The sequence below is a fragment of the Myiozetetes cayanensis genome, unplaced genomic scaffold (assembly GCF_022539395.1).
Source record: "Myiozetetes cayanensis isolate MyiCay16 unplaced genomic scaffold, myiCay2020 scf4, whole genome shotgun sequence".
NCBI classification, from domain to species: Eukaryota; Metazoa; Chordata; class Aves; order Passeriformes; family Tyrannidae; genus Myiozetetes; species Myiozetetes cayanensis.
This window is the reverse complement of record NW_026087631.1, coordinates 53,145,135-53,159,417: the sequence shown is the minus strand read 5'-3', so window position 1 is coordinate 53,159,417 and position 14,283 is coordinate 53,145,135. Positions and strand designations below refer to the sequence as shown.

General features: G+C 39.6%; 1 protein-coding gene across 1 annotated transcript in view; it reads right to left on the bottom strand.

The window, feature by feature from the left end:
- Window positions 1-1,476: 1,476 nt before the first annotated feature.
- Window positions 1,477-14,283, bottom strand: part of MRPS27 (mitochondrial ribosomal protein S27) — a 39,940-nt gene continuing 27,133 nt past the window's right edge. Inside the window, exons 4-11 of the mRNA XM_050329833.1 lie at window positions 13,973-14,087; window positions 13,390-13,468; window positions 11,983-12,098; window positions 9,121-9,223; window positions 6,796-6,938; window positions 5,611-5,766; window positions 3,695-3,766; window positions 1,477-1,716 (exon numbers count right to left, since the gene is read on the bottom strand). Of these exons, the coding sequence (XP_050185790.1) occupies window positions 1,477-1,716; window positions 3,695-3,766; window positions 5,611-5,766; window positions 6,796-6,938; window positions 9,121-9,223; window positions 11,983-12,098; window positions 13,390-13,468; window positions 13,973-14,087 (1,024 nt within the window). The remainder of the gene's footprint in view (window positions 1,717-3,694; window positions 3,767-5,610; window positions 5,767-6,795; window positions 6,939-9,120; window positions 9,224-11,982; window positions 12,099-13,389; window positions 13,469-13,972; window positions 14,088-14,283) is intronic.

The following is a 14,283-nucleotide window of genomic DNA, read 5'->3' as shown; positions in this document are numbered from 1 at the left end:
TGGTCTTCTACTCTCCCTTAAGGCTCCCTAACTTCTCCTAGTAATCAGAAAGCATTTAGACCAAGAGGAAAACATTTCAGGAGACTTTTCTCAAGTTGCCAGGGAAATCCACTGCTGGCCAAGCCACTAAATCACCCATCTTTTCTGGATGGAGACAGCACTCCCTTACTGAAGTATGGGAGAAACTATCGTACCTCCTGACAAGATAGGGGAACCTTAGTGCCAAGTTGCCAAGTTCTTGGACATGAAGGAGCAATCAGGCTCTGAGTGTTTTTGCTGGGAGTAACAAAGATATCTGGTGTGTGCTGTATCTCTCCTACACTTAAAACAAATTCATGGATTTGCAGCATATTCTCGCTGGATTTACAATGAGTTTGTGAAGTGAGTTTTATCACTGTAAAAATACACAGATGTAACAACAAAATCTGCAAATGCTTATTAGACTCTCTGATAAAGCACAGTGAGACAAGAGTCCTGTTGCCATAACAAGCTGTAATTACAGCAGGGCTGTTGCTCAGGTCTCCCTATTTTGAAGGACCTTGTCCTGCCATGCTCTGCTAAAAGTTGCTGGCTGCAGTTGATGAGATTCAGTGGTGAAAGGGAATTTAAGCAGGGATGGATGCTGGTGCATCACAACCAACACACCATGATCCTTTTTTCCCTTGCTCTGTGCTCTTGTGAATAGCTACATTGTTTTATGGATCTGAAGAATGAGGCATGGGACTGTGAAAGGAATTAGGTCAAAAACCTCACGAAACAGTGCCCAGAATATAAAAGGAAACTGCACTGCAGTATGAGGCTCCTTGGTGTGTGCCGAGATGATTGTGCATGTTTCTCTAGTGACCTTAGAAATGGAGCAAAGCAGCACTAGCAAAGTCAGAAATTTTTAACATCCTTACAGGAAAGGCACTGTGTTGTAGTGGAGTGCTGTACAAGTGCTACCTCACTAGGCTGAAACTCTTCAAGAGTAGTTTTTAAAACAGCCTAAAGTTAAGCTTCCAGCTCCATGCACAGTAGCCTGAATTTTCCAAATGGGTTGGGAAAAAGAAAAAAAAGCAATCAATATATGTTAATCCTCTTAGTGTTCGAAGTTCAGAGTAGCAAAGGCATTCTTTCCTGTGAGAAACCCCTACTGAAACAACTTGTGTTTGAAAGTCTTCCCTCTTCTTTTGCTCCTTCCACTCTCTAGACCCGTCATCACAGGCAAGCTACTCCTTATGCGTTTGTTTCTTTGTGTTGTCTCTATCCCATCCCTTGCCTGGCCGACAGTAGGAGGAAAACACATCATATACAGGATGAATATTTCTAAACCACATGTGCTTTATTTTGGGAAATAGACAAAATGGGATGTTTAATTTGCATATAGCAGTCACATATGGCCACACATGCAGCATGATTGAAGTGAAATATTAATAACGGTGAGCACTTATGTTCACAGACAGAGGAATGCACACCTTTGCATTCCTAGTTCCAGTACTAAGCAGATGCTTCAGCTAGCTTCCTAGCTTCCATTTCCTGCTTAGCCTTTTCTCTCATCTCTCTTTCTCTCTCAATGAGAAGCACTTGCTCTTCTTCCCACTCCTTCAGCTTCTGCTCATGTTTGGCAATGTCTTCCACTTCACATGCTGGCAGCTTTTCCTTGACAAGTTGGGTGGTCAGGGTTAACAGACTTTCAGATTCAACCTTGCCAAGTGAATGCAGCTTGGAGTACAGCTCCTGTCATAAAAAGAGATTTGGTAGGGAGTGTGAAGGAGAGAGCCACTCAATCACAAAATAATCAGCCACAAAATACTTCCCTATAGCCAATACATCACTGTTTGCATTATTATTATTATTATTATTATTAGCTGGGCTATACAGGCCTGGTAACTATCACAGCAAAGTGTCTGAACTGTGGTAATTGGTACTATTTCTTGAAATGCTATTATCAAGGGGTTTTTTTGAGCAACAAAATTAAATCAATGAAATTTCAGTTTCATTAACCACTGGAAATCTGGTTTTTTCCAAGTTCATTTATTTGATATTAACAAAGATCAGCTGACCAGTCAACCACAATAAATACAATTTAAACACTTTGGTTTTGTGTCTTAACTACAAAACCAGTTGGATGATTTGATCCACACTGCCTGCATTAGCATCCCTCTCAACAGATGCATGTCATTTCAAATGTTTTAACAGTATACTGCGTAACTCCCATAGTTTTTCTTCCTAAGTTACTGTTATCCGAAGGGTGACTATGCTTACAGAAGCTACATGACACTCTTAAGTGATATTTTTTTCGAGGAGAGTCTACACAGAAACTAAGAGCAGAGTAACTCAGCAAGAAACTGCAGCTTTTCTTTCTCGAGCTTTACTTATCTATATTTCATGCAGCATAAATATGTTAATTCACTTAAGATGATGAATCATCCAGTGATACTGTTTCTGGCTTTCTGGAATCTTTACCCTGATGGCTCACTAACACTCTGATTAATTGCCTTAAAAGTGCAGCTACACAACCAAAGAGGAGATGACATGGCACTGGAAAATTCTCTATCCCTTGTTCACTCATTAGTTAGAAACATATTTTCCTGATTATTCTTTTAAATAAAAGACTTTACTAAGCCCAGCACTTGCAGAAATGTTTAAAGTAAGTATGCATTCTAAAGAAAGGTACATCCATACTTCTTTAACTTGTATAAAACTTCTTGTTTTGCATTAAAGGATAATGGAAAGAAGATACGGGAATCATTTCATCTCCAAACAAAATGGCAGTTCTAGAGCCATGCAGATATCCACACTTCCAGCTATACCTGAAAGCTTATGCACTGTGCTGCTGGCCCATAGTGTTCCTTTCACCAGAGTCCATGCTGACAATAATCAGCAAAGGGACTTCTTCTCAGCTCCTGGCTGAAGGCTCTGCCTTGTTCTTAGGGAGGAAACTAGCATATCCCTTCTGAGGCCTCTCCACTTCTCTCTCCCTTAGCAAGCACAACTGCAGGCTTTGTTGTGTTTTACCAGGCCCTTGAAGGTTTGAACTGGACAGAGAGCAGATTAAAGACTTTAAAACGCTAGACATGCAGGTCTGAGGGGCTTGGTATTTGGCTCTGTCTGGGTTTTTAATTTTATGATAAAATTTTAAGAATAAAACCAAAGTCAATGTCTTCAAAGCTAATGGACTAAAATCAAATCCAATAAACTTATTTAGGTGTATTAGTCTCTATTTTGTTTGAGGTATCAGTAAGTAAGTATACAAGGCATCAATGAGAAAAGTGAAGAGACAGTTCGGCTTGGGCTTGGGAAAGGAACTTGACAAGTATGCTCATGTTTACAGACTAGATATGCAGTTTAAATGTAATTGGTTTAGATCCTTCAGACTCTTACTGTCAGACTCTGCCAAGGATGTGCTGAAAAGGGGCTTTATGCACTGAACTTCAACAGTATGAAACTGAACTACAGAAAGGCAACAAACTGGAAACTGGTAGGTGGTGTCTCTTAAGCCATTACTGATATCACTGAACTTCTGGAACATTCCCTGCTCTTCTGAGATATATTAGTAAAACTAATTTAGGAAAGCAGAAGGCTGTTATGTCCTGAAGGTACCAAAAGGGCACATTCTTAAGTGGCTAAATCACTGACTTTTATAAGCAGTCTCCAGGGCTCTGCATGCAGACAGTTAGGGAAGGTGTTCCCAGTGTTTATGTGAAATGTTTACCCACTGATCATTGACACAGATAGAAGGAATTGCCTGAGGAGCAGTGTACTGAGTAGTCTCAGCATACAGGATCTGAAAACAGGTAATTACAACACAGTGTCTAGATTACAGCTCTAAAGGCTTTATCTGGAAAGAGCCAAATGCCCTCAAGTTCTGTTTGTTTTAGTGGAAGTGAAGGACATGTATCCATATCTGTTAGGTTGCCATGGTTTTTTCAGGTACTTCCACAAATAGCTCTTCTGAAGGTTGGAATGAGACACTGAGTCCATTCCATAGAATATAATGGAGGAGTATATGTATGTCTGGAGCAAATCCATATGCTTTTCCTTGTATTCTGAGATGTACGACTTGTGAAAGAGAACTGGGCGTGCAGGAGGCAGAAGCAATTGGTTTTGAGGTCAAGGAGAAAGACTGGGATGTGCTGGCTAATGCAGGGCTGGACAAAGTACAACTGAATTTTTTTCAGCAGCAGAAGTGCAAACCCTTTGCTGGGGTTACACAGAAGAGCAGGTGATTGCACCGGGACAGCAGCTGTGAATGTACACAGCAGAAGGCTGGTTCAGAGCTGCCACCTTCCCTCACACTTGTATGGCTTTCTAGTGCACTACTCTGCTCTGTGAACGACACCTCTAAGTGTCCAGGATTAAGCTGGGAAGAGTGACTACTGCTGTCCTAATGGATTTGAGAGGAGAGTCTGAGAACTCTTTCAGGCTTGGCTGAAATGGCATTCTGAGTTGAGAGCCCCTTTTCTCATTCAGACAACCTGAAATTGTGGCTTATAATTACTGTTGGATGCCTAGACTCCACATCAGGGCTACGTCTTGCTCATATGCAGACTTTCCTGGTGAGATCTCAGGAGTTAAGCATTGGGTCTGTAGTCTTTTGGCTCAAAGTCAGGGCACTCACTGCCACACCAGGGAATGCCTGAAAGGGGATTAATTATGGAACTTGTGGAAAGGTTAAGGCGAGAAGAAAACTACCCTCTTGACACTAGCCTGTTCCTGATTTGATATTTAGGCCTTGTTTCAAGCACTCTGCATTATTTTCTGCAAGGCTAGACAATGGATAGACAATGAGAGACACATAAATTTCACCTCACCAGTGTGAGGTGAAACCACAGGATACTCGTCTTTTAACTTCTGAAATTTCTTCAGAACAGTATGCATCCAGAACAACTGTGCAAAGTCACAGCCATCCAGGTGACAGCAGCAAGGGAAACTGATGGGCTATGAGATGAGTACTGCTCCTGGAACTATAAATCAGATGAGTTTCAACCCAGGGTATTTGATTTTTACCACAGTAAAAATCAGAGATGATAAAACAAAATCAGCTCATTGTATAGCTATGAGATAATCAAATAAAATGCACTTGTTATACAGATGTGCTGTAATGAATAGCTGTTTTTCTTACTGTTATCATCAGCATGACAATCTAAAGATAAAAGAGAGGTGACAAAGCCTGACTTTATTCCCCAGACTGAAAGTACAGGATGCAACATTCGTACATAATTGTAGCGTACACAAATGGACAACAAATTCAGGACGGTCTCATGCCTATTAAACTAATTTTAATGAGCAAGAGCCCATACAAGGTCAGATAATGGGTCCCTAATGACATAACACTTATGAGAACAGGATTGGATTTATCATTTTGATATATGAAAAGTGAAGATAAAATCCCACCAGACAGACAAAAGACAAGTGGCCTTGAGCGTTTACATCTTCACTGCTTCCTGTGTGAAGAAGTGAAAACGTAAGGTGACATCAGTTTCAAAAACACCAAGTAGGACTCCTAGTAGACTGACATTGAAGGGATGTCAGTCTGTTAGCCATAGTAAGTCAGCATATATATTTTCTAGTATGTACCACAGAGATCTGCTACAGCTTAGGATATTTAAATAAATGAAACTCTCTTACTTTGAATCGACTGTAGTACTCAGGTGCTTTAGATTGCTCTGTTTCTTCTGATTCTGCACACTGCGACTTCTGTTCTAATCCCTTGACTTCTTCAGCAGATGCTGGATCAGGTTTGGCTTCAAGGACAGACTGCAAAATGGTCTCCAGGGCATCAATCTGAACAATCATATTTGTCATGATAAGCATAAACAGTTTCAAAATACAATCTAAGTAACACAACTGTCATGTATTCAAACAACTTCCTGACTTCCCTTATTTGTCCAGGGTTGGTAAGCAGAAAAAAATTACTGCTTTAGTGTATTAGGCTGAGTTCTTTAGCCTGAAGCAAGAAAGATACCTCCAAAACCATATACCAAAAGAGGTAACTCAAAATGGTGGAAGTTGCAGACGTGACCTGTCCTTGTACTGTCATGTATTAGAGAGATGCTTCAGAATATGCAGCAATAGATAGCAGAACCTGCTGAGCAGTGCCCTAGCCTTTTATTTGTCAAGGGAGACTGCAAGCCTAGTAATTACATGAGCAAAAAGGAGGCTTCCATGACCAGGGACACCTTCCAGAAAAAGTACCCAATAGAGGAGGTTTTTATCCTTCAGCACACGCTGTGGTGGTTTCTTAAGTTACTCCTAATCTGAGTCCAGGATCAGTGTGATGCCCCGCAACATTCCTAAGCCTCAAGTCCCTTAGCCAGTGCTGACTTCATAAATGAACTGAATCTATCCATCCTTCCCAAATGAGGGCAGAACCTTCTAGAAATCACTGTCGACTTTCTGGACCAGTATCACTCAGGACATCGCCTCAGAGGGCAGAGGATACATAGGATTAGCTGTGAGAGTAAGAATATGTGGTATTTCATCCTCACAGCTAAGTACTATGTCTCTGAGCGAGTTCAAAAACCTGAGAAACAAAGGTGTCTTCCCACATCCACGGACATGCTCCCTGCAACACAGACCCATACTTAAATGGTCTGTGGCAATAACAAACACTCTTTGCCCAGGACATGCCAGTAGATATTATCACTGGCTCATCAACTGAAGCAGTGATTTTGTTAACTTCTCCTGTCTTGTAAAGGCCTCAGAAGTTTGCTGGGCATCTTCTCATTAGCAAGGCACAAAATTCACAGGTTTTACTGGATTTGACTTACACAAAATTCCATTTGTTCAGTGGGTTATTGCCTTCATACTTACAGCTTCTTTGCAGATTTTGCTGTCTCCTGACAATGAAGCCACATTCTCCATCACTTGCAAGGCTCTATTCAAATATCCAGGTGTCCACATTAGTGGCATTAGATTGTATACAGCTCTTAGTCCCTTATTCAACTCCACTTTTCCTGTGATAAAAACATCCTTTAGTGTTACTACTTCAACACCTGAATCTTAACAGAATCCGTACGGGTTGGCTCTGGTTTTCAGAAGCGACAGCAAGTGTCCTGGTTTCTAGGGTAAAAACAACACACTTCTATAAAGTTGCTCTGATTGAACTGCTTTCACCTTATTTTATTAAGGCACCTTTTTGCTAAACTTTATGGTTATTATGTGCTTGTTTCTGGTTCCTCTCCATTCTGCCTCATCTAGAAATTTTGTCCAGATGGAAATGAGACTAAGTGGGCAGCTTTTCTGGTTGCCTGGCTTTGGAACAGCAGCTCTGAAAAGGATGTCTGAAGATAGAAGAAAAATGCCTCCTTAGCTTTCAGGGACTGACTGTGGAGTACATGTATATTAAATCTGACTTTCTGGATTCACCTCCATGACCTTTAGGCTTTACTCACAGAATACAGCATATGCTCTGGCTAAGTATACAGCTTAGCACCCCTGTTTCTGCTGGAGCTTCCTGAGAGAAAATAGGGGAGACCTGCCAAAATGAAATTTTGATTTTTGATTTAGTACTATCTGTGCACCGAGGTGTTCACTGACTTTAGCAGGACCTGTGATGTACTGCATCACTGACAATGTGGCTTTTCTTCTGACAGTAACTACTAGAGAACAAGAAACTCCTTCCTAATAGAGGAATCGCACATCACACTGCAGTTGGTGCAATACAATGATTATCACTCTAAGGGTTTGATTTTGTCACTGTTGATGTAATAAATAATAGCCCTTCAAGTGCAGTTCACAGGAGTTGCACCCAAGCTCTTGATCTAATTTGTACTCTGGCTATAACACCACAAACCTATGAAACACACCTCACTCTTCTTAACATGGAAGGGAACAGTTTAGGACAAGCAAGGTAATAAGTGCACAGACAAAGTCTATAGACTGTGACTAAACTAAAATAGCTGAGGTGCTTGAGGCCAGTCTGTGCCCAGAGACATCTTTCGCTCTGTGAGAGGTCGGCTCCATTAGTGTTGGCAAGACTTTGGAATATGTGACATAACAGTAAATAGCTTTTGATTTACTGAATGTCAATGTCATGAAACAAGCACTATGGCTCACGGACAAGAGTGAAGTGCATTTTTGAAATACACTCACTACTCAACCAATCCATACGACATTAAAAACTCTCCAATGTGAACGCCAACTGGACAGCAAAGTTCCTATTTATATCAGTATCTCCGCTGGACTACAAACTACGGCTCTACGGAAAATCCTGCTTTCAAATTAATTTTCACATTTATTCCCCTTTTTGACTGAAAATAAGATTTTTGTTTTAGAGAAATGATAAATGCGAGTCAGCACCCTAACTCTGCCACCACACATCATATTTTGAGGTCACATTTTAAGAAAAAAATCCACTTTTACCCTCAATAATGCAGTAATGGATCAACAATTTACAATAAATTGTAAATTAATTAATTTCTTTCTAGTAAATAATAATTTTATAGAGAAGGACAAAACTATCTGCATTGTATTCCTCTAAAGGTTTAGAGGAAATTCAAGAATTACTTGCCCATTCCCCTTCTCTTCAACTCTGAATATATTCTGATCTAACTTCTCTTTAATAATACAGCAAGTCATTAGCAGTGAAGACTCCTTAACAGATCCAGGATAAAGGCACTATTAACTGCTGTCCACAAGCCAAACATTAACTTTACAGTGAGTAGTAAATGTTCTAAACATAATGTTTTTCAGACTGTGCTCTCTGAACTTCCTAAGGTTTAAAGATTATTTTAAGACACTTAATAACTAGAAAAAAAACCTAATTGTCTTTAACCTTAAATTTGTGTCATGGAAATCTGTACTTCTGGGGTATTTTTTTAAATTCATAGGTCAACCAAGAAACCAATCCTGTGTTCTTTAAGAATGTCTTCTTTCTTTCAGCTGCCAATCCAAACCTGCAGGGAGCCCTGAAGTTGGTTCTGAAGTTGTCTGACAAAGGGCATACTATTCAAATCAGTCTTACAAATGAGGCTTACAAAACAGATTCACTCATAACTCTGAAATTGTCCTTACACTATTTTTTTTTTTTTTTTACTTTTGTGTTCTCCTTGATTACACTTTACAAAGCAAAGATGCCCATTTTATTAAGCTGCTGAAGACAAGAGGGAAAAGATGACTGAGGGAGGTGAAACTTACCAAGGAATGCATAGCCATACAGCTGGGAGCTAAAACCCACAGTGCTATTTTGCTTTAGACCCGCAAGCACTAGCGATGCTCCAAGATTTCTCTCCTCTTCCCACTGTAAATAACGTAAACTAAGTAAGCATTCCTTAACAAACACACACAAAAAATGGCAGCAAAGACAGCACATGGCTTTCATCGGATGTCTTAGCAATAAAGAATCATTAAATGTGCCCAGTGTTCAGTTACAGGAGCAGTACACATTATATGGAGGAACACCTCTTCCCAGAAGACTGTAAAATGTGAGTGGTTGAGATTTTGCATGGAAGTCAATCAGTGCATTTTCTTCAGGACAATGGATTACACTGATTTACAATGGTCAAGCTCCGTCTCTGTCCTGTATGTCCTACAACTTGCTTCAAGCTAGCATTGCTGAAGAAAACCATTACATGGCTTCTCTACTACAGCAGCCTTTTCTTTGAAGTATGTGGCTAGATACACGCTCCACTACCCCTCACTAGAATACGAAAATGTTGAGAGAAGAATATGCAGCTAATGGCTACTTTGAGTGCAAAACCTGCTCTGCGAAAAGAGCATGTGCAACTCACCAAGACCCCTCCATGCCACAGGATTAAAAGTACAGCTGTCTCTCCAGCTACAAAGATGGACCAGCTGTCTGGCCAGGCCACCAGTGATGGCTAAAGAAAGGTGTCCTATCAGTGTGCTAAAACCATGAGAGTAGTGTACATTTTATTTAGCTTTTTCCACAGCACAGTGCATTTTTCATGACCAAGCAAGTGAAAGGAGCATTATTGCAAGTGAAAGGAGGTGAACAACTCCCATGGTTAAGAAAATGAGGAACAGAAAGCTACAGATTGGAGGAAGTCTGACTATGGTAACACATGGTTTTTGTGACAGGGTATTTAAATGTCTTGTTGATTACCTTACGAACTGAAAGAAATGTCCCTGGCAAAGGGAAAAAGCTTTCTGAAAAAACCCTTGAAGCACACTGAGTCTTAAAAAAAACACAAAAGTTTGATATTCTGGTTTTATAGAGTTGTCTTTTCCAGATATGGCATTTTTTTTTGTGTGTCTCCATTCGGGTGCTACAAGAATTTGCATGTTACCATCTGACACAAAATACCACCACCTGACAGCCAGGCAAGGTATTTGCCCAACTCAGAAAAAGCATACAAGGGAACAGGGCTGTTTTGTGCTGAATTCAGCACTCCAGGTGAATGTTATAAGAAAATCAGATGCAACTAGAAAAACAGGCCTTTTACCAGCCTAGGTTCTTCTGGGAGCTAGTGGAACTGCTTTGTAGTAGAAGGCAATCATACTGATTATTTGCAACTGTCAAGGAGGAAACTTTCTGGGGAGAGCCAAGACCAGTCAGGCTTTCAGACCAGTCAGGCTTTCAGTGGTGTGTACAACAGTAGAGAAATGGAAGCTCCCTAACACCACTGCTATACACACTAAGAACTAATACAGTCAGATTGCCCAAATTTTAATTCTCAAAGTTAAAAAAACATTTCATCAGGCTGCTGGACCGCAAGCTAGAGCCAAGGACCTATCTACAACAGGACGCCGGTAGACTTGTCTCACACCTTGGGAAAAGAAAATAAAATGGGATTTTCAGGGGTAGCTGGGCATTTCTCCTTACTCTCTCTGCTCCCACTTCCTAAATCTATCACAGAAAATTGGTGCTGACTATCTTGAGGATTTAAATGGTGTCTACAAATAAAAATACTGTTTCATTGCTGCCTTTGGATGGGGTTATTTCAAAATACATATTAAATAAGTCACAGCTATGTCAATACACTTGCCTTTAACATGATGTATATTCACACCACTCTTGCTTGTACATTCAGCTTTCATGAAACACATGTACTGACAAACGCTTGTCTCTGCAGTAAGGATGTGGATGCAAAGAGCGTAGACAAACACACTAGGAAAATGACATTTTCATGCCTATGCTTTTCATATTCAAGTGACTGAGCATACTTGATTTCTGCGCAATGAAGGAGAATATCCGACAGGACAAATGCACATTTCTTTTCTTTGGTGAAAACTGAAATTACAACCCAATTGGGAAAACTTTAAGATACTTGTAATATGCATTTTGGAAGATGGTTCATGTAAGACAAATGGAGGCTTCAAGCATATTCCTTATGCATGACAACATGCTATTGAAAACTTGTGCCAAACTACATGAAAAGTAGTTCCCCAAAAGTGATGGGCACTGCAGAGCCCTTTGCTGACTGAGCCCCTTCTACAAAGGTAGAATAATGCCAGTTCCAAGACACTGACCTGTCATTTAGGCCTCAAGCAAGCAAGCTGTGAATAATAAACCCCTAATCCTAGGAGACAGGAGGGGTATAGCAAATTTAGTTTTAAAACAAATACATTTAAGGAACCATACACCCAAAGCCAAGCGGGATACTAGAAAACCTAGTGAAAATGCTCTGCAATTCTACAACACTAGCATTATCAAGCTCTAATGGTGAGCAACACTCAGCTTAACAGGGTCCTATACAATACGCACCATAGTTTTTTTGTGGTAATTGATAAGAGTCTGCTTTGAACTATTATTTCATATCCTTCAAATACACTACATCAGAAAATCCCAACACACCTTCCCTTCCAGAGAAAGGAGCAAAAGGCCTGACAACTGATTTGATGGCTTTCCTACTTCGGGGTTTTTTTTTCCTTTCTTTCTTCTGCAGTTGTAAAAAAAAAAAGGAAAACTATGGAATATTATTTTTTCTGGTAAAGTTAGGGGAAATAAAATATATTCATGATTGAATGCCCAACTGACTACATCATAACACTTAGAAGCAGAGGCTTTGTGTATCATTTCAAATGTGGTCAGCTTACCTCATAATCAGACTTGGTTGCCAGATACTGGTATAAAACATATAGAGAAAGAAGCTGTGTTGATAATTCATCAAAACTTTCTTGGAGCATGATCTCTGTTACTACTGACATAGCATCTATGGAGGAAAACAATATATAATCAGCACAGTTCCCAGCACACAGCTGCCTTTTGTACCCACTTACTGTTCACTCATGCTTTATTGCCGTAGTATGCTTTGAAATAGTTAGGGAGAAAGTTAAACATTTCTTACAACTAGAATACAACTATAGAATTAGTCTTATTCATTACAGTTATTCAAACACGCTGCAAGAAGGAAGAACAGGCTGATAGCATGAAACTACAGCAAAGGAGCTCTCAAAATCATCTTAGCTCTACGGTCTTCAACTGGCCCTTCTTTGCTCAGCTCTTCAATTATTAACATTTAAAAAAATATTTTAAAATTATTTCTTTGGTTTTGTGTTTTGATTACAGACAAGAGAAGACTGGCTTAACTTCACTACCCTTAGGGTGACAGGAGAGTACAAAGGAACAGAAACGTTGTCACAGATCATCCAGAGCAGTCTCTGTATTCAGCAAACAGTGCTCTGGAGGAGCTCCGCAGGGAGTTCCAGTGACACTCCCTGTCAGAAAGGACAGTTTGTTAAACAAAAGGCCTTGAGCCTCACACAGAAAAGAAGTATGGATGAAATAAGGGGGAATTCAAAGATGGGGGTGTGTCTCAAAATAAATACATGTAATAATTTGCCATTTAGCATAACCTTCAGGATAAAAGCTGTTGTTCCTTTCAGTTATTTGTTTTACAAGAACTTTAGGCAAAGGAAAGCTTACTGTAGGTCTATAGTTCTAGAATATCTGAAGTGAAATTAAAATCTTTAATATGTCATCAAACACAAGAGGATTAGTCATCTGAACATTTAAACAGTCAGTAGTGAGATGCAGCCCCGATACGACAATTCAGCATAGCTGGCTTGCTCCAGTGACAGAGAGAAAGCCTAGACAAAGTTTAGATACACAGCTTTTTGAACAGCTGAATGTATGGAAGATGAACTCTACCAATATGCATTTTGATTCTGGTAATATTCTAAATAATTGTCACTAACAACCCCTGTGATGTTATTAGAACATAAATCAGACTAGTAAAAACTTAGGAAGATGGTTTACATTTGTAATAGGATTAATAACACTAGAAACTGTGAATCTTAGAGGCTTCAAAATTCTGTAATGAATAAAAACCCAACAGAAATGAGACATAAAAATGTAGAAAAATAGTTTAAAGGAAGGAGAAGGCATATTTCACTGTGACTTCAGAAAAAAATATGGTTAAAAGCTTTTAATTCAAAGAAAGGCTCTGCAAATATAAGAGCATACAACAGAAGATGCAGTACAGGTACAGCATATTTTCTTACCTTCATATTTCTTCTGCTTTATAAAACAATCCAACAAAATATTGAATGTAAAATTATCTGGAAAAATTCCATACTGAACCTAAAGAGAAGAACGAAGAAGTTCAGTGTGCAAATGTGTTGTCCAAATCTTCCCAACCACAGCCCTACATGTATTAGAAAGACCAGAACCATGGCGCTGCACACTGCTGCAATGTACAGTCAAGCAACACAGGGAGATTAGTATGCCTCCTGTGATGTAGGCCTTCCAGCTTTTGATGCACTGTATTTGTTTTGGCATTTTATCTGAGCCTTTGGAACCAAGAATGGCATTGTCTGTCATGTTTTTATGCCTCTTCTGCATCTACCATGTTTTGGACACCAATGCTATTTAAAACCAAAAAGCTTCCTGGGAAAGATGAGGATTTAAAAGCTGTAAAGAGACAGAGCTAATTCAAATGCAACATTAATTTTTATTTTGACAAAGAAATATCTGAACTTAAAACCACAGTCTACAGGACCTGGCTGCAACAGGAATTCCAGTCAAGCCACACTTGTCTCAGAAAGCTAATCAAACATATTCATGCTTTTCCTCTGTAAATCTTACCTTGTTTTTTAATGTGTATAAGGCTTTGTCTTGAGCACCGTATTTCAAACACTGTCTGATCCAGCTGTGGATGGTCCAGTCTCTCAAGTACCAGCAATTTGGACTATGACGAAACCTAAAAGATGATAAACAGTTCAGGTGACAACACAACTCTGTTACCACAGAAACAAATTCTGTAACCAAAAAGCTGTGAGTTTCAAAACCTCATCATTCATTAACTTAGATACAAATCTCTGTTTGCTTTTGCAGTCATTTATTGCTCTCTAAAGAGTTCCAGAGAGCCCTTTCAAGTAAAAGAAACGAAAGTTTGA